The sequence below is a fragment of the Aotus nancymaae genome, unplaced genomic scaffold, assembly GCF_030222135.1.
Source record: "Aotus nancymaae isolate 86718 unplaced genomic scaffold, 86718_ANA_hifiasm-v0.15.2.pri h1tg000041l, whole genome shotgun sequence".
In the NCBI taxonomy this organism is placed as follows: Eukaryota; Metazoa; Chordata; class Mammalia; order Primates; family Aotidae; genus Aotus; species Aotus nancymaae.
In genome coordinates, this window is record NW_026988455.1 from 11,351,256 (window position 1) to 11,371,433 (window position 20,178).

At 41.7% G+C, this 20,178-nt stretch overlaps 1 protein-coding gene, 1 long non-coding RNA gene and 1 pseudogene across 3 annotated transcripts in view; 1 reads left to right on the forward strand and 2 right to left on the reverse strand.

The window, feature by feature from the left end:
• The window catches only part of LOC105718735 (uncharacterized), a 164,599-nt gene that overhangs the window by 64,113 nt on the left and 80,308 nt on the right, over positions 1–20,178 (forward strand). The gene's annotated exons all lie outside the window — the stretch shown is intronic.
• The window catches only part of PDCD1LG2 (programmed cell death 1 ligand 2), a 70,505-nt gene that overhangs the window by 19,198 nt on the left and 31,129 nt on the right, over positions 1–20,178 (reverse strand). Inside the window, exons 4-6 of one of the 2 annotated variants that reach the window (XM_012454540.2) lie at positions 17,150–17,419; positions 8,970–9,104; positions 843–895 (exon numbers count right to left, since the gene is read on the reverse strand). In XM_012454540.2, the coding sequence (XP_012309963.1) occupies positions 870–895; positions 8,970–9,104; positions 17,150–17,419 (431 nt within the window). In that variant the 3' untranslated portion in view covers positions 843–869. The remainder of the gene's footprint in view (positions 1–842; positions 896–8,969; positions 9,105–17,149; positions 17,420–20,178) is intronic. The other variant, XM_012454539.3, reaches the window with a different exon arrangement.
• Positions 2,824–4,797, reverse strand: LOC105718730 (RNA-binding motif protein, X chromosome-like; annotated as a pseudogene).

Consider the following 20,178-nt stretch of genomic DNA (forward strand, 5'->3'; position numbering starts at 1 on the left):
TGCCATGTCTTATGTATGAGCTGGACATGGACCCTGGAATTTGAAGAAGGGCTTCTAGAAAGTTTTCACAATGGGTGCCTCTGGAATTTTGGTTATATTCAACAATATTCTAAAATGAGTAGTTCTGAATAATTCTGAGTAGCTGATGCAAAGTTATTTAGATATTTCTTTGATTTTCCTATGATCATTTTGGTGAACTTGTGCCCTCATGTGTTACACCATGTGTTTCCTAGATTACAAAGGAAAGGCAGCTTTTCCCAAGAAAACTAGAAATACCCATTTTCTGATATGACCCAGGCCTATGTAACTCCAAAACACTGCTTCCCCTGAGTCTAAGCTTTTCATCCAAGCAGGCGTAATGATTTTAGCAACCCTGCTCCTTCTGACCTCTAGATCATAGATCTAGACTTGGACAGTCTTGGAGCTGGAATCTGTGGAGGAGGAAGGATATGAAGAGACTTCTGTTTTCCCCATATTACTCTTAACTCACAGCCCCCAACAATGTACTTCTTAATCATTGTTTGTTGCAAGAACATCTGCTGCGATTGCATCGCAGTTGAATATCTTCTCCTTGCTGTTAGATTTTAACCCTTTTTCTAACTATGTGAGACCAGAGGTCCAGGACAGTATCACCTAGGATTGCTTAGGAATAGACTGAGCAAAAGACGGCATGATTGTTCTGGGGCTAAGAACAAGGCTTTGCTGAAATGCCATCAAACAGGAAGATTCTGTAAGCTGGAACTATTCAGTTGCCTTCCATGAATTAATAGAACAGTGGTTACTTTAAAATTCAAGTTGGTAGAGAAAAGAAGATAAGAAAGAAGAGCAAAAATCATGCTTACTCACAGCACTGTTCACTTCCTTCTTTGTCATGGTGACAGTTCTTTCGTTGTGTCTGAAAAATAAAAATTCCAGAAATGGAATAATATTAATGAGAAAATTGTTCAGCTTATAGATTAAAATATGGCAGAACAAAAAGTAAATCTAAATAAATCCACATGTGAAGCCCAAATGTCCACTGTGGCCCAGGAAGTCGGGATAGTAATGCATAATGTAAAATCTGGCCCCTAGGCAAAGAGTGTGAACAAAGAAGACCGACACTTTCCATTCCTCTGTCTACTCCTGGACCTTAGGCACTTAAAGGCTGAGGAACTAATTTGGGTATTCAACCCAGGAAATGTCTGGCTGCAGAATTAGCTCTCCCTTTTCTGCTTTAGTCTTGACTGCCACTTCTGCCTCCCTGCCCTGGCCCAGGTCAGACGGTCTGATCAATTGATTTGCACTAAGTTATAAGTGACTGACACTGGTTCAACTCAAATTACTGGTTCAGAAATACAAGTTCACATAATGGATGCTGCTCACCACTAAGTTTCCTTGGTTTCACTTCTTAATTTCAATTTTTTTTTTTTTTTTTTGAGACCAAGTCTCACTCTGTTGCCCAGGCTAGAGTGCAGCAGCATCTTGGCTCACTGAAACCTCCGCCTCCTGGGTTCAAGTGATTCTCCTGCCTCAGCCTCCCGAGTAGCTGGGACTACATGCGTGCTCCACCAAGCCCAGCTAATTTTTGTATTTTTAATAGAGACAGGGTTTCACCATGTTGGCCAGAATGGTCTCAATCTCTTGACCTCGTGATCTGCCCGCCTCAGCCTCCCAAAATGCTGGGATTACAGGCATGAGCCACCACACCCAGCCAAATTTTTTCTTTATCAATAGGTTTAGGGGTACAAGTGGTTTTTGGTTACAGGGATGAATTGTATACTGGTGAAGTCTGAGATTTTAGTGCACCCATCACTCAAGTAGTGTACACTGAACTCAATATGTAGTTTATATTCCTCATTGCCACCCCCACTCTCTCCTTCTAAGTCTCCCATGCTTATTATACTCTGTATGCCTTTGCATACCCATAGCTTAGCTCCCACTTACAAGTAAAAATATATGGTATTTGGTTTTCCATTCCTAAGTTACTTCACTTGGAAGAATGGGCTTCAGCCCCATCCAAGTTGTTGTAAAAACACATTATTTCATTCTCTTTATGGCTAAGTAGTATTCTGTGGTGTGAGTGTGTGTGTGTGTATAAAATATATCTATCACATTTTCTTTATCCACTTACTCGTCAATGGGAATTTAGGTTGGTTTCATATCTTTGCAATTGTGAATAGGTTTTCACTTTTTTCTTAACCTCTGATTTCACATATTCCCTCCCACTCTGATTCTCTTTTAGGATTTAATGACCAATTCCGGCCATTGCCTGGGTTCCTGAAATCAGTCCATCCCTAATTCTGCTTTTGCCCTATATACCAGGCTTTTAGTAATTCCCTCATGACTATCCTAAGCTTGGCCTGGAATTTGGGAGTCTCTATTCAGCATTGTAGTCTCCTCCAAGAGGGTTTGCATTTGAGAGGAGCCCAATGGTTAACCCATAGGAATTGCTCTTGAATGTTGGCTTCAGCTGGTACCTCCTTAATAATGCCTGAGGTTAGTGCTGCCATTCTCTTTGGACCACAGGCAACCATAAACCAGCATATTTGGTCTTTAAACTTCTGTAAAATTCTGGTTCAATCTTCTAGGGCAATGCCACTCAGAGTCTGGTTCATGGGCTAGTGCTGGTAGGTGAACTGTTATCAACCTATGATGATAACTAGTCCTTCACCAGAGAGTTTGCAAAACACTGTTCTGAAGATCTGAAGACATGTTCTAAAGATCTAGATTCTGTAGCTGGTGACTCCTACTGGATTCTAACTTTGCCATTGGCTCAGCAAGTCAATGAATAATTCACTCAATTCTTTTTTTTTTTTTTTGTTTTGGCCAAACTTTTTATTTAGTATTCTGTAGTTGTTTAACACACATTTAAATGGTCTTATTGGGGGAGGGGAAAGGGGAATCTTGCAGATTCCCAAGGAAATGTCAAAAAGGCAAAATGGCCAGCATTATCCATTTGCATTTTTGGGTTTCCTGGGTGATTATTTCCTTACATAGGCATCTGATTTCAGGTTTTTCATACTGAGATCATGGAGGTTTTAGTTGGAAGACACCCTGAAATCTTATGAGTAGCATACCCCAACCACCCTCTAACAGCTAGTTTGTTTGTATAGGCAGAATGATTCATCTCTCCATTTTAGATGGCTAGATGTTTTGTGGAAGATCTTAGAATTGCTTGCCTCACTTACTGGGAAAAATCATATAGGAAGTGGCCTTTAGGGACACTTTAACTTGGAAAGTTACAACACTAGTACAACAAGTCTTAACACATTTAACATTTGCTTGTTGAAAAGCAATGTCATAAAGTCAAATAATATTAAACATGTTTTACTTTTTTCCTCACAAGAACATAAAAATTATGGAGGGGAACTTAACAGGGAATTTTTAAAAGGTAACACAATTTTTCTTTTTAGCAGTCCTTGGGTAGTTATGACAGAATAGTTTCTACTTTTTGTTTGTTTCTTTGAACTGGGATTTTGGTCCAAAGTTTTGTTTGTTTCTAGTATCTGCTTCTGCCTCCCCCGCTATCAGATCAGCTTCCTCCACGGCCACCACCTCTTGGTGCTCCGCGGCTTGAACTGCTGTAGGAATCACGTGGAGGAGGGTACCTCCTTTCCATAGAAGGGGGAAGCCCTCTTTCTTGTCTGCCAACCCGATCACGACCACTTGAGTAGAGATCACTTCGGCTGCTTGAGTAACTGTCTCGACTTCCACCATATCCGTCACGTGAGCTGCTATAGTCATCATAGTGACTGCTTCCACCGTAAGATGGCGGGGGCCCTCGTGTAGGTGGAGCACTATGTGAGTTACCATAACTCTCATATGAATCTCTGTAGGAACCTCCACTTGGATGATCTGAATCGTCATGATCACGACCATATCCATCTCTATCGCTATAGCCTCTTGATGGATAGTCATCACGTGAACTGGAATGACCATAGTCACGGTAAGTATAATCTCGTGGTGGTGGTGCATAATCTCTGGTATCACGAGAACTTGGGTAATCTCTGCTGGAATAGCTGTCTTTAGTAGAATACCCATCATCTCTTGGGGACAAATAAACATCTCTATGAGAAGGCAGTGGTTCTCTTCGAGGTGGACCTCTGTAACTATCTCTTCCACGTGATACAGGAGCTCTTCCTCCCATTCCACTGCTGCTGCGAACTGGTCCTGAAGGTGCAGATCTCTTAGGAGGAGAACCCCCACTTCTTGGTGGTGGTCCTCCTTTTACTGGGAGTGGTCCTCTGGAAGAACTCATGTTAAAATTCATGGAATATCCACTGTCATCCATGTGTCCTCCCTGTGAGGGAGGTCCCCTGGTTCCTCCACTTCCTCCTCTTCCATCTCTAAGACCTCTTGGAGGGCCTCTACTTCTTGGAGGTGGAGGTGGCCCACGTCTACCACTTTCAAATGATGGTTTGGTGGCTTGTTCCACTTTGATGGCTTTTCCATCTAATGACTTTCCATTCATGTCTCTGGCTGCATCCTTAGCGTCTGCTGGGCTTTCAAACGTGACAAAAGCAAATCCTCTTGATTTGTTGGTTTCACGGTCTTTCATCAAGAGTACTTCCACTATTCATCCATATTTGCCAAATATTGCTTCAAGAGCTTTCTCATTTGTTTCCGTATTAAGCCCACCAATGAAGAGCTTTCCTAGGCGATCTGCTTCAACCATTTTTTTTTTTTTGCCGGTGAGTCGGAGGGGTGACAATGGGTTCAAGCTCCAATGAGGTCGCCGAGAGGGGCTTCCTAGCAGCTTAGCACCAAAAGCGGCTGCCGGGTCCGAGCACCGAAACGCGAAGCCGCTAGCACTACTGCGCAACGAGCTTCACTCGGTTCTTTAGGATTGATACTTAGTTTCTCCTTCCATTGCTCGAAGATAGTAATATTGATTGAGCCAATTTACATTAAGCACTTTTGCAACAAGTAGGCCACAAGTTTTTGAGTAAGAGAGACCTGTATTCAAATCCCAGCTGTACGACTTTGGGAAGTTATAGAACTTTTCTGAGCCTCACTTTCTTAACTGCAACATAAAGATACTTCTCCCTGCCACAATCAATTTTTGTGAAATTAAGTAAGAAGAAGTTTGGAAAGGGTTTAGCACAGTGTTTTTCAGTAGAACTTTCTGCAGTGATGGAAATGTTGTATATCTGCACTACCCAATATAGGAGAAATTATCTGTAAATGGCTATTGAGCACTTACAATATGTGAGTACTTAAGATGTGACTGATGAATTGAATTTTTATTTTACTTAGAAAGAGCCACGGATAACTATTATATTGGACAGAGCAGATTTAGCATGTTCACCTGCATATAGTAGGTTCAATATTTAAAATTTTATTGAACATCTATTATATGCCAGGTAATGTTTTAGACATTGGGCATGTATTGATGAATCAAAGAAACACAGTTACTGTACTCTTGAAACATAAAGACTAACAGATGAAGCAGAATTTAACATTATTTGCAACAGAAGTAGCCAACTTCTTCTCTAGAGCTCAGCAGGTTACCCTGGACCTCTAAACTGTTGAATGGTTCCTCTTAGGGGAAATGGTAAATAGGACCTTTTATGTAATAATGGCTGCCCTCCCAATACACTTTAGTGCACAGAGCTTGTCACTGAGGCATAGGTGGATAAATCTGTTCAGAAGCCAAGGAGCCACCTGGAAGGAAAGGGACACAGACTACTGCCTCTTAACTTTTCAATGGACTAAGAAGTTCAGGACAACAATGGCCCTAAGAGGAACTCAAGAGAAGGAAGTTAGGACTGGTGTCCCAGGCTTAACATGAGGTCCTAGAGGGGAAGAGGCTGGTTGTGCACAGCTGTGGCTAAGTCAGGGATCCCCTCCTACCTCATCAACCCACAGGGGTCCTGCTTTGGGACCAGTGACAGTGCATGTGTTGGAGAGCCATAAGAACTGTAATCTTGTAGCGCTGTGGTCTGTGTGGGGATCAGGACCAGCAAGATTACCTGTGCACAGTGGATGGAGACACCTGGAAGGACCAGAGATTCTGCATGGCAGGTGTAGACAGCAACTGCTCAAAACCAGGGCCCTCTGGAGGACTAACAGCTCCCTAGTAGCCTTCCTGCCTGTTTGTTAATAGCACTGCCCCTGTGGGCTAAGTGAGCTTCCTGGCAGTTTGTGGGAGGTGGAGAAATACATGCTATAAGAGGAAGACATTGAACGTCTTGTTAAGATGGGCATGTGGGTGCTTGAGGAATTAACTGGAAAATTGAAAGGGATGCAATTTAATTGGTAGCCCAAGCTATTAAAACAGGTCCTAGACCTGTGATTGTGTGCTGAGTATATTGAAAGAAGAAGTAGGCGCTGTGGAAACAAAATAAGGAGATTTAATGTAATGGGTGTGGTGGGTGGGGGGGTAGAATTAGGAAAGACTTGATGAAGTATAAGCTTAGCTGAGATTTAAAGAATGACTCCAATTCAGTGGCAAGAAGAAAGTATTTTAAGAAGAGACAATATTATATGAGAAAACTCTGAATTGAAAGACTGGGATGCCTCTGAGGACTAGAAAATCCTATATGGTTAGAGCTTAGAAAATGAAGGTGATGGCGATGTAGTTAAAGCTGGAGACATGAGTCAAACCACCCTGGGCTTATTGGAACTTCATCCAGTGAGCAATGGGAAGCCACAGAGAATGTCTCAACAGAGGACATATGGTAGATTCATGATTTTTTTTTTTTTCAGACAGAGGTACACTCTTTTGCCTAGGCTGGAGTGCAATGGCATGATCTCGGCTCACTGCAATCTTTGTCTCCCAAGTTCAAGGGATTCTTCTGCCTCAGCCTCCCAAGTAGCTGGGATTACAGGTGTGTGCCACCACACCAAGCTAATTTTTGTATTTTTAGTAGAGACGAGGTTTTACTATGTTTGTCAGGCTGGTCTTGAACTCCTGACCTCAGGTGATCCACCCGCCTCAGCTTCCCAAAGTGCTGGGATTATAGGCATGAGCTACCACGTCCAGCCCAGATTTATGATTTATAAAAGCCTATTCTAGCAAAAACTGAGAACGGACCAAGTTGGAGGTAGCAGGAGTGAATACAGAGAAGCCACTTAGGAAGATTCCTCTGTAGTCCAAGTTGAACCACACTGGTGGCAGTGAAGTTGGGCCAATAAGCTGTATAATGCTCCTTCTCTTGCTGCTTCCCCTTTTACAGATAGAAAGACCATCTCAAAGAAGTTAGGCAATTTGTAAAAGGGCAGAGAGCCCATATATGGCAGCACCATGTCCCAACCTAGCCATCTGACCCTGGTTTAAAGCTCTGTCTACATCACCAGCAGCTCTGAACCCTTTTCCATGACATATGAGTTTGTGTGCATGGCAGATACATGTAAGAAAGCAGATCTGAATGCAAGTTAGTTAAAGACAGGGGTTATATAGGCAACCATGATTTCTCTCTGGTTCATTAAAAATATAAAAGAAATTGTTTGCACATTTATTCTCTTAATTCTTATTTGTAAGAAAGGTCTCCTAATCACAGTTAGGACTTGAGCTTTACCTCTCAGCTCTAAGCTACTGATATCCTCACTCACTCTTAAGATTGGGGTGAGGGATGAGGAGAGGATTTATTTCCACTCTATCTTTGACTGTGTCTCCATTCCATTCTCCCAAAGACAGCTGGAATGGAAGACTCAGCTGCTCATTTTTGAAGTGATTAAAGAGTCCTCTGGCCTCAGGCCTTGAACCCTGGTATAAAGCTGTTTCCAAGAGATATGGGTCTTGGAGGTAAAAGAAGAATGGCAGAAGATAAGACAACTGAGGTGCATCTGACACAACTCTCTGAAGTGGTTCTATTTAAAAGTCAAAGTTCTGTTGGATATTCCTCCTCCTTTATCGTGAAGCTCCCTTCCCCTCCACATTTATTTTTCTTTCTATCTTTCTTCTTCCACATCTCATGCCTTCTCTTTCTCTCTCACTCCCCTTGCCTTCTTCTTCCCTCCCTCTGTCTTTTTCTTTTGGCAGCAGTTCATTGCATTCTACAGTTAGAAGTATTCAGCACCCTAGTGAATGCATGCACACATAGGGCAGTGGACAAATAGAACATGACAATATTTTATAGCAGATGAGAATATAGAAGTTATGACTATAAATATAAGATAACAACCACTTAAAACTCCCCTAGTACTCAGATAGTGCTGCTTCAAACTCCTACTGAATTATTTCTACATGTCATTTCCTTTTCTATAGATGAGGCCACATATAGATCTTTGGAGAAGTTCATTGAGTGCATACAAAGGGGCCGTTTAGGAAAGCACCAGCTAGGCCTGCATACATACATCCTGGGAGTTTTGTGGGCAGGCTCCTCCCAGGAAACCAAGGACAGACACATTAACAATGAAGCGATGAAATCAGGGCTCAAAGGCTTCAGCCTGCTCTGTCCCAGCTGGTGCAACAGAACAGGAATGTGTTGGTGAGAATACAACAGGCTAAGGAGAAACTGGAAAGGAGCTGATGAAAGACCTGAAGATACCACCAACCAGCTGCTTTCCTTATCCCCAAATGGCCTCGCAAACCTTTCTCTTTTCCTTACCCAAGATTGAGATTCCTGGGAGATGGGGTGGGTTTAACCCAGCTCATATCTAGACTGGAGAAAAGAGGGGTGAAAATGGAAGGAATCCTTAGAAAAGATCCTGCCAACATCCCACCAGCTAAATCTGAGCACGTAGCTGTCTGCATTGCTAAAATAACATCACTCTCATGAGGCTGATGAAGGTTCTTGGCTCAAAGAATAAGACAAACTCTTTCAGACATAGGAACAAAACATTCCCTTTAAAAACTCAGTGTAAGAAGTTCAGCATACTGATGATGAGAGCCATTTTCTTCTAGGCAAAAAAAAAAAAAATCAAGACAAGCTCAAAGTGATTCATAAGCCCTGAGTGGGTTTAGCGTGAAACCAGGAAGCCTTAGGCCAGTGGCTAACACTGCAGACACCCAGTCTATTTGGTTACCATGAATAAAACTCACTTACCTTTTGTAGAATACAGCTTTTGACAGAATTGTTTTCTTAGGGCTATCATTGTGGCTGTAAAAATGAAAGCAATGATGCAGGAGGGGATGAGAATGTGAAGCAGCCAAGTTGGAGAGGCCCTGGGTTCCATTTGACCTGGGTGAAGGAAAAGCACCAGCATCCTGTTACATGGCAGCTCAGAGGTAGACCAACAGGCTGGCCACATCAGTGAGTTACAGCCAACACCACTAACTGTGTGGAGCATTTACTCCATGCCAGGTCCTGTCTAAGAGCTTTGCATATATCAGCTCATCCACTTCTTACAACCACTCTGTGAGGTCGGCTCTGCTATAATCCCCATTTCACTGGTGAAGAAAGTGAGGCATAGAGAGACTAGGAAACTTTCTCTAAGTTACATAGTAAGTGACCCAGCTAAGATAAATACAGTCTGGTTCCAGATTCTGTGCTTTTTACCACTCTCTCATATTGTTTTTTCCATCCATCAATCCATCCATCTATTGTCTAATCATCTTTCTTTCTTTTTTTCTTTTTCCTCCCTGTTCCCCTTCTCCACCTCATCCTCTCTCTCTTCCGTCAGCCCAAAAATGTCTTTCCCCCACTGACAAGTACTCACAGTGCTTAGAATCTGTACCATTAGTTGTAAAATTTCAAGGATTAACGGGATCCTTTGGAAAAAATAGAATATCCTAGGTGGTGTTAATATACTAAACCCAGTCACTCATACCTTAGTGTGAATTACTACAACTGGCCCTTTGCCTTGTTTCAGTTTTTCAAGGTTTTTGCACTGAGGAAAGGATGAATTTAGTAGAGAGAGGATCAGAAGAGTAATTCTGGAGGCTGGGGAAAGCCTTGGAAAGCCCTCTGGTGTGTGCAGATTAGAACAAGGGCTCTAGACTGACAAAAGGCAGGGCTGGAGGGGTATTCACCAACAGGGAGATGAAATGGTACCCAAGTTAAATTGTGCCCTTTTCAAAAGCTTGAATTTTGCCTCATGGAGTCATTCACATGGAATAAACATGACAGACTGGTCCAGGAAAAACTGGACAAAACTGCTCAGGAGGAAGGGCTCAGTCCTCCCAACTTCCCAGCCCCTAAACCCCACCACCCCCAGCACAGTGCTATCTGAGAACTATGGATTGTTTTACTGGAGAAGGGATTAGATATCATTTAGTCTGAGCCCCTCATTTTCGGGTTAAGGAAGTAAGTCTCAGAGATGCTAAATAATCTATCTGAAGTCATCACTGCTAAGTAAATGGCAGTGCCAGGATTGCAAACCCAGATCTATCTGACCCAAAGCTCAGGCCCCACAGATATTTTTCTCCATCCAATAGAGTGTGATGAACATTAAGGAAGAAAAGATAAGGAGACTGGCTCATCCAAACATTGGATAAACCATATTAATTACAATCTACTTCTTAATTTCTAGGAAGTGTTTAGTAAGCACTTGCTGGATGTGAGTCAAGGAGAACTGGGCCTCTCACTGTCCCCACAACAGGAGAGGTCCCTACTTCAGTGTCTTTATACAAACCTTGTCTCTTCCACATACAGAAGCTCTGTTCATCCCTGAAGACTCCAAAGTTGAACATCCAATAGGATATCAGTCTGCTTAGACTATTTGAAGGGCAAAGGCCTTATCTAAACTACTTTTGAGTCCTCTCTAGAGTCAAGCAATGCCCACACAAAAGGTGTCAATAAGGAATTGTTGTGTTGAATTGACTGTCTGTCTTCTAGTCCACCTAGCCTGATCCTCCTAGTCATTTGTTACGTTGTGGTATATTGCTGGTTAATCCATTCTTTCTTTCATCCCTAGTATTAAGGAATTAGGTGGACACATGGCTTCTAAGAGACTATGTTTCCAAGCCTCCCCTGTAGTTAAGTGGGCCCAGCCATGTAATCTAAGTTCAGGCCAAGAGAATGGGTCTTCTGTGTCTTGGCCTTAAAACATTGAATGTGTCTTCCACCACTTATTTCCTTTCTGAAGTTTGAAACATGGGTTTGGCACTGACCGCTTTGACAATTTTAAAGGGACAACATCCTGGAGAAAGGCAGAGCCAAGGATGAAAACCTGGATCACTGAATGACTCTATGGAACATAGCTACTTAGCTGCTCTGAGCCACCTTAGTGTTACATGGAGAGAAATATACTTCTGTCTTGTTTATCACTATATTTTGAAGTCTCTTCATTATGGTAGCTTAGCCTACATCCTAATACTTATTCCTCTAAGTTGTTTAAAAATACTTGCATTTTCTTCTTTTCTTTTTTCTTTCTTTCTTTCTTTCTTTTTTTTTTTTTTGAGACAGAGTTTCACTCTTGTTGTCCAGGCTGGGGTGCAGTCAGTGGTGCAATCTTGGCTCCCTCCGCCTCCCAGCCTCCCAGGTTCTCCTGCCTCAACCTGCCTCAGCCTCTTGAGTAGCTGGGATTACAAGCACCTGGAACCATGTCTGGCTAATTTTTTTTTTTTTTTTTTTTTGTATTTTTAGTAGAGGCGGCATCTTACCATGTTGGCCAGGCTGGTTTTGAACTCCTGGCCTCAAGCAATCCACCCATCTTGGCCTCCCAAAGTGCTAGGATTGCAGGCATGAGCCACTGCACCTGGCCAATAATTGCATACTCTTTAGCAATGATAAAATGATGCAATGGCAAACAATATTTGTCTTGTCCTTGCCACAACTTCATGAACTCACAAGTAAGGCATGCAACTTGCTAGCAATACCAAATGTTTTTCCTGTTTGCACACTTTCTGAGTACTAAGCACTTTACAAGCACATTTCATTTAATCCTCATGATAACCACATAAGCTATCTGTCAGTACTCACCCTCATTCTACACATGAGAGACTGAGTGCTAGAGTGGCTAAGTAGGATATTCAGTTTCTCAAAACTAACTGGTAGTAGAGAGAGGGTTTGAAATTTAAGCCTGTCTGACATCAGAACCCATGCTCTCAACCACTGCCTGGGGTCACTTCTAGGTATCCTAGAAAGGCTTCTCTTTTCTGCCAGCCCCACAAGGGTCCTTTTATATTTATTTTTTGTGCTCTAGTCCCATTCCATTTCGTAATGAAAATACAGCAACTGGCTGAGCAGAAGAAACCCTATTTCAAAAGGAAAATGATCTGTTGTTGCTCCCTAACTTCTTCTTGACATTTGGAATGTTCAGTCATCTATTCTAAGAGTCACTGGAGAGTCTCCTGCCTCAGCGCCTTGAGTAGCTGGGATTACAGGCACCCTCCATCCCCCAATACTGTCATTTCTGTATTCATTGTATACATTGACTTCTGGAGATGCTTGTGGTTCACAGCATTCAACAGCTCAATTCATGAGAATGCGTAGAAAGGGAACAGTCATAAGACAACCTAAAAATGCCCTTGAGAAGTAGAAGCAAGGAACTCATAAGTGGATATGTGACTTTGGTTATTTGGTTGCTAATATTTGTGCCACAAACTAAAATATAATTTGGCTGCTCTGACCTGGCTGTCCACACAGTCTGGTAGCAGGGATGATGGGACTGAGATTATCTAAGATGAAGTCTCCAACCCATCAACCCAACATTTGTTGAGCACTTATTATGAACAGAGGACTCTGTTTTCTTTAGACTTGTGTGAACAATAAAACTACATGGAAAATAAAATGGCAATTAAAAAGGCAAGAATAGTTACAAGGCAAACAAATGGTCCAGGTAATAGGTCTCAAAATGTGAGGTGAGGGAAAGACCCCCTTGTGCCCTGAAGTGACTGATCAGCCCCAGAGAGAGGGTGAGTTTGGAGCTGGTAGAGGGGGAAATAATGATATTTGTGTGGAAAAACCTGAACAAAGAAAGCATGGAAGTAGAAAAGGTGCAACCAAGTTCAGAGAGCATGTGGTGAGGAAGGGATGCTTAATGAAGCAGAGGATCCATGTCAGAGAACACTAGGACGAATACAAACCTGGGAAGGATGGTTAAAAACAGGTTGAGAATTTCTAGCTGTACAGATTTCTCCCTTTCCCTGATGGCTGCATTTATGAGTGATACCCTAGGAGATCCTGAGCTCTGATGAAGATCCCACAGGTCTCTCCCATGGTTGTTGACTATTTAGTCAGCTGTGTTGGCTCCCATGAAGAGAGCGGGACAGGTGGCCATTTTACACCACTGTTAACTTCTCACAGCATAAAGGCTTCCAGAGCAATGGTTGGACTGCCCTTTCCCTTCTCTACCATGCAGAATAACACACTGACATAATCAGTGGTGCAAAGGGTGGACTCTAGTTATTTCTAAATTCATCTTATACAGGCCCCTATTTCCTTGGAGAGGTTCTTAAATAAGAAGTGTCTTTCTAGAAAACTACAATTCATCCAAAGTACTAGCCTACACTTAACAAGGCAGGAAATTCCACATAACAAAGGACAGTTGAATAAACAATTCCAGGGGAAAAAGCTTCTCCTGGGATTGCTCATATTTAAGCCTCTTTAGAGGCTTTAGCTTTAGTATGAATTTAGAGTTCATTTATCCTGAGGTGACAAGTCTATGGTCTTAACCATAATATAAAGAGAGATAGAGAATGTTGAAAGACCAACTTGCCTAATTCACTTTTTTACCTTAAGTTGGTGCTAAAATTGATGGATTTCTAATGTCTTTCTTTCCTCTCCACTCCCCTTCCCTCCCCTTTCCTTTTCTTTTTTGGAGACAGAGTCTCACTCTGTTGCCCAGGCTGGAGTGGAGTACAGTGGCACAATTATAGTTCACTAATCCCAGGCTGGAGTGGAGTACAGTGGCACAATTATAGTTCACTGTAATCTCAATCTACTGAGCCCAAGTGATCCTCCTGTCTTGGCCTCCCAAAGTGCTGGGATTACAGACATGAACCACCGTGCCTAGCCTCTAAGGTCCTTAGCATGTCTCCTCTCTTTCTTTGTAAACTAATAATTTAGTTAGAAAGAAGCTGGGCTAACTTTAATGTTGGCCTTGGGTAGTAAGTTGTGGATAGGTAGGGAAGTAGGAAGAGGAGAGAGATGACAGTGCATCTAGCTGCCTCTGAAAACTGTATCGGGGAAGAATTTTTTCCAGAAGAAAATACTAGGAAAGTAATGATGAGATGGGTATTTAGTCACTGCAAAGTTCTTAGAGTCTGGTTTGTTGATCAGTGTCACTCCATGAAAAAATTAATTTTAATTTGGGATAAAGCATCAGATATCTCTGATGCCTCAATTCATACCCTGTCTGCCTCACCCTATCTGTACTTGATGGTGGTAGTTCTGTGCAAGGTCTAACTTCTTCCTGACAACCTCCTCACACGTGTTCTTCATCTGTACCAGGGATATTCCAATGCTGCAGGTTGGCTCCTCTCACCATTACTCTCAATGACTCATCTATAGAAGTTCACTCAACCCCACAAATTTAGGCTCTGCTGGATCAAAGTTCTGGCTTCCTGTAGGGAATTCTTGCAGGGGACACTGTGCTTGTTCTAATGCATCTAAAGCTGTGCTACTGGCCTGGTCACCTGGAGCTCTTTATATTGGCAGACCAGTGGGCAAAGAAAAAAATTACCATACTGTTGGAGTAATCAATCTTGATTATCATGAAAATCTTGAACACCACTACATAATGGAGACAAGGAAGAATATGTCTAGAACTCAGGGATTCATTGATTGACTGGTTCTTTTTACTTCCATGTCCAGTGATAATGAAAAGATACTTGCAACAACCCCAGTCTGTTAAGGATATGCTGATCAAAAGCTCAGATCTCTTGGGGTCAAAAGTCTGGGTGATTCTATCAGGCAAAGAAACTATTCCATCTGAGGTGTTAAGTGAGGGAAATCTGGAATGTATGGTGGATGAGTGAGACAACAAATATAAACTGTGGCTTGGGATCAACAGCAGCATCAGGAACTGGAGCTTGTTCCACAAATTGGTGCATATTAAATCTTTTGCAGAGATTGTGACTGCATCCCAGCTAGAAGGCTCAGTGACAGAGCAGACTTAATGTAGGGCATGAGTGGATTTGAACAGTATAAACGGGGATGTTGCAGTCCTGCCTTACGTCCTCTCAGCCTCACCTCTCACTTCAGCCAGCTGGCGTAGAATTCTGGGTGGGCTTACACTCACTTTAAGGTCAATAATTCACCTCAAATTGGATACTTTTCTTTCTGTCCTGTGACTTTTCTGATGCTACAGATGCTGGGGAGAGCTCACTTAGCCCACATGCATGTCTAGCTCAGCAGCAGAATGGAGTTCATATTCCTGTCAACCAATGGGCATAAAGCGGATAAACGAGTCCTTCCACCTGAAATTCTTTGAGAAGGTATCTTAGGAGGCTATCTACATGCTGGTCCTTGAATATTTGAGTTTCTGTTGCCTACACAAACAACTTTGATAATATACTCTTATATTATCCTCTCTTAAACTCCCAAATCTCTTGCTTCTGCCCTCTGGGACTGCCAATTAAATACCTGCATGCCACACAAGTTCTTATTGTAGGCTCTGTCTTACCCAACTAAGACAAAGGGCAAAATGTGAAGTACAATGACAAGATAGTGAATTTTCTATAAAGCCAAATCGAATCAGTACTAGGGACTGTCCTGATTCTGAAAGGATATCCCTTCTCAGTAGGGTAGATAAAAGGATGGCTCTCCCCAAAGATGTCATGTTCTAATCCCTGAAACATGTGAATATGTCACCTTACATGGCAAAAGGAGTTTTGCAGATGTACCTTGACATGGGAAGATCACCCTGAATAACTGGGGGGGTTGGAGTACCTAATGCAATCAGAAGGGTCCTTAAGAGGTGGAAGAGAGAAACAAGCTAGTTAAAGAGAGATGTGTTGGCCCAGAGCAGTGGCTCATGCCTATAATCCCAGAACTTTGGGAGGCCGAGGTGGGCGGATCACCTGAGATCAGGAGTTTGAGACCAGCCTGACCAACATGGCCATCTCTACTAAAAATACAAAAATTAGCCAGGCGTAGTGGTAGGCACCTGTAATCCTAGCTACTTAGGAGGCTGAGACAGGAAAGAATTGCTTGAACCCGGGAGGCGGACGTTGCAGTGAGCCAAGATCATGCTACTGTACTCCAGCCTGGGTGACAGAGTAAGACTCCATCTCAGAAAAAAAAAAGAGAGAAAGAGATGTGGTGACAGAACCAGAGCACTAAGTGACAGGGTTGCTGCCTCTGAAGATAGAAGGAGGGGCCATGAGGCAATGAATGCAGGTGACCTCTAGCAGCTGGAAAAGACAGGAAAATGGACTCTTCCCTTAGGACCTCTGCAATCCTGCTGACACCTTGATTTGAGCTCAGTGAAACTCAGGTCTGGCTTTCTGACCTCCATAAATACCAGATAGAAAATCTGTGTTATCTTAAACTGTGAAGTTTGTGGTAACTTGATATAGGAGCATTAGGAAACATATGCACTTGTTGATGAAATTACCTGTCTCTTATGAAATGATTGTGATACTAGATGTTAGCTGTCCTTACTTGGCAGGTATAAGTTGTTATTCTCCCAAGATTGTTTGAAATTCTGCTGGTATATGAAGTTCAAAAGTATGGAATCACTTTCAAAAATATCCAGCATAGCCAGTCAAGGCTCTGAAGGATTTTGTAAGAGACCAAATTTCTTGGAAAAACCCCATAACCAGCTGACTGGCAGCAAATACAGCAAAGTCATATTCATCCTGCTGGCTCGTGACACTGTGCATGAGCCACAGTGATTAGCTATTGTGCTGGATACTTTCTGTTTCCTCCCCATATCTATTCTGTACACTTCAACATTGCTCTGAGCCCTAAGAAGTTGACTTTTATGGAATACAACAGTGGACTCTCGTATTCTCTGACTTTTAGCTGGGTTCAGCCAATGGGAGGCACTAGCAGGAGATTAGAGGGTGGGAAGAAAATGGGGTTGGGATCTTCATTCACCCAGCTTCCACCCTTTGGAGTTGCTGCATGTAGCAGCTTCCCTATTTTGTGGCTACAGCGCCTGTGAAGTGGGGCTTTCCCTACGGCTGCCTTCTGATTACAGTAACTTCTCCAACAGTGGTAATTGCTCCCCCAATATTGAAGCCCCGGTGTTCTGCACTATCCTTTGTCATTTCTCCAAATGCTGATCACACCTTTGTAAATAGTCCCTTTACTACACTCTTCAAATCACTCAAGTGTGCCATCTGTTTCTTGCCTGAATCCTGACTGACAGACCTAGGAAGAGGGGCGGCTCTTACTTTGAGGGTCAATGCTGGCCAAAGTAAGTTCCCTCACAGGAGAATTCCAGAACACACAGCTGAAGTTTCTGCCAGGGTGTAGCTTTAGGCGCAGAACACTGGTGACCTGGTAGAGGCCTTCAGGGGTCCTGGAGTGGCTAGTGTTGGCAGGAACGCTGATGTCTGGCCAGGATACTTCCGCTAGAGGATAACCTGTAGCCTGGCAGGTGAGCTCTACCTCATTTGTTTCTGGAACCTTTAGGATGTGAGTGTTTATCTTCCTGTAGGAAGCTGGACAATAAAGAAGAAAAAGAAATAAGACTTTATTTTCTGATTCCTATAAAGCTTGGTACTTAATGCCATGTGAAATGAATAAAATGATCACTATCGATATTAAGTAATAATGGTTATCATTTGTAAACATGTTCTATGTCCCTGATATCATGTTATTTTCCACACATTGAATTATTTAATTCATACAATGCAATGACGATGGCATCACTGATATTCCCAATTTTTGTTGAGGGTAACTGAAGATAGAGAAGTTGAATATTTTGCTCATAGTCATAGAGCTTATAACTGGCAGAACCAGTATTTGAACATTGGAATTCTGATTCCAGATCTCAACAGTGGTCTAAACTACCACAATCTGTGGCATCTTTCTTATAGTGGTGTAAATTATTTCACAATTGAAGGCCAGAAAGAGGATGGAAAAATTAAAATCACTAGATTATCTCACTTTATTTGGTACTTTTTCAAACATATTCAGTCAAAAATTTACTTTTCACTTCCTGCTTTCCTCTGTTTTCTTTGAGATTAAGAAGAGAAAAAAATAAAGATCTATATAATGTCTATAAATAGTCAAGAGTTGGGTGTATTTATTCTTCACTTCTCCCCAACACATACATATACACAAACACATACAGTTCATGCACACACAGGCTTCTTTGCAGTATATGCTAAGTGAATCAATCAGATATGGCTCTCTGCTCTCAAGAAAGCTGAGATCTAAGTATAATCATTTTGGAAAATAGTATATAGGTTCCTCAAAAAACTAAAAATAGAATTACATGATCCAGCAATCTTACTTCGGAGTATATATCCAAAGGAATTGAAATTAGTATGTTGAAGAGATATCTGTACTCCTATGTTCATTTCAGCATGATTCACAATAACTAAGATGTGGAACCAACCTAAATGTCCATCAACAGAGAATAGATAAAGAAAATGTGGCATGCATACACAATGGAATACTATAGAGCCCTTAGAAAGAAGTAAAATCTTGTCATTCATGACAACATGGATGGAACTGAAGGGTATTATGCTAAGTTGAATAAGCTAGGCACAAAAAGACATAATGTATGATGTCATTTATTTGTGAAATCTGAAAAAGAATATACCATAGAAACAGAGTAGAAAGGTAGTTATCAGAGGCTGGGGTCGGGGAGGGATAGGGAAAGGGAAAATGTTGTTCAGTCTCAGAATGGAGGAAAATGTTATGGTGATCTCTTGCACTGCATGGTGATTACAGTTAATAATAACGTATTGTATATTCAAATTTGCTAAAAGCATGAATTTTTTACATTCTCACCACACAAAAAAAACTTGGTGATATGATAGATATCTTAATTAGCTTGATTTATTCTTTTTTTTTTTTATGGAGTTTTGCACTTGTTGCCTAGGCCGAAGTGCAATGGCATGATCTCAGCTCACTGCAACCTCCACCTCCGGGGTTCAAGTGATTCTCCTGCCTCACTCTCCTGAGTAGCTAGGATTACAGGCACCTGCCACCATGCGTGGCTAATTCTTTGTATTTTTAGTAGAGACAGGGTTTCACCATGTTGGTCTGGCTGGTCTTGAACTCCCGACCTCAGGTAATCCGCCTGCCTTGGCCTCCCAAAGTGTTGGGATTACAGGTGTGAGCCACTGTGCCTGGCTTGATTGACTCTTTCTATAATATATAATATATATATATATCAAAACATCACAGTGTACCCCATATATATACATTATTGACAATTAAAAATAAATTTTAAAATTAAAACTTTATAACCTTATAAAAACTTTAAAAATAAATAAAATAGACAAGATTTTGAGAGAGACTAGAAGCCGCAAGAACAAACTGTCCGATGGTCTTATATAATGGCTAAAAATAAGCAAATATCAACACCATATGTAGTTACCAGGCAGTGTGGGAAGTCACCTGTTGATTTTTGGTTAGAGGAAGAGGGAATGAGCACCGGCTTTCATTAGGTAGGAAATAGTCCTTTAAGAAATTAAATTTTAATACAATTTTTGAAGTAAGGGTAGTCTCGAAGTAAAGGCAAAGGTGTGATAAAACTTTTCTCTCCTAAATTGTTGGAAGTATAAATAGATATAAACTTTGTGAAAAGCAGTTTCACATTAAAATAATGGTAACAACCATGTGAAAACCATCTGATGTGTATGATTTACATATTGTTTTCTATGTGTTGAGCTTTGTGCCATGTCCTTTTACATCCCATGGAAGAGAAGGAATGTTCATGCCCTTCACAATTTTTGCCCCTCTGTTCCCCTCCTGTGTTGTGGGTCTCAATGTTAAGAGTTGATAATTTGATTCATTATAGCAAACAACACCCACTAGATCTGGATTCACTAGAGAGCAGGGTCACTGCACTATGAAACACCCACCAGAACCTGTGGGCACTTTGGCTCTCCCTGGAAGTTTTTCTCCATGTGGTCAGGTCAGCACACCTAGCTGGGCCTGCTGGTATGTCCTAAAAAGCTCTGACATCTTTCCCCTTAATATATAAATATACATAATACATATAATGTATTTATATATAATACATATAATGATTGAATTTAAATGATACATAAACCCTATGAGGTAGGTAAAATTCACATTCCTATTTTGTAAGTGCATTCTGCATTGGAATCACCATAAGAAGATGTATCTCTGTGTAATTGCAGATGTCTTGGGATGGAGCAACATAAGCAGGTAGAGGAATATGTTCTCCTGGGTGACTTAGGAGCACCCAGCACTAGTAGAAGATGAGGTGATTCAGGCT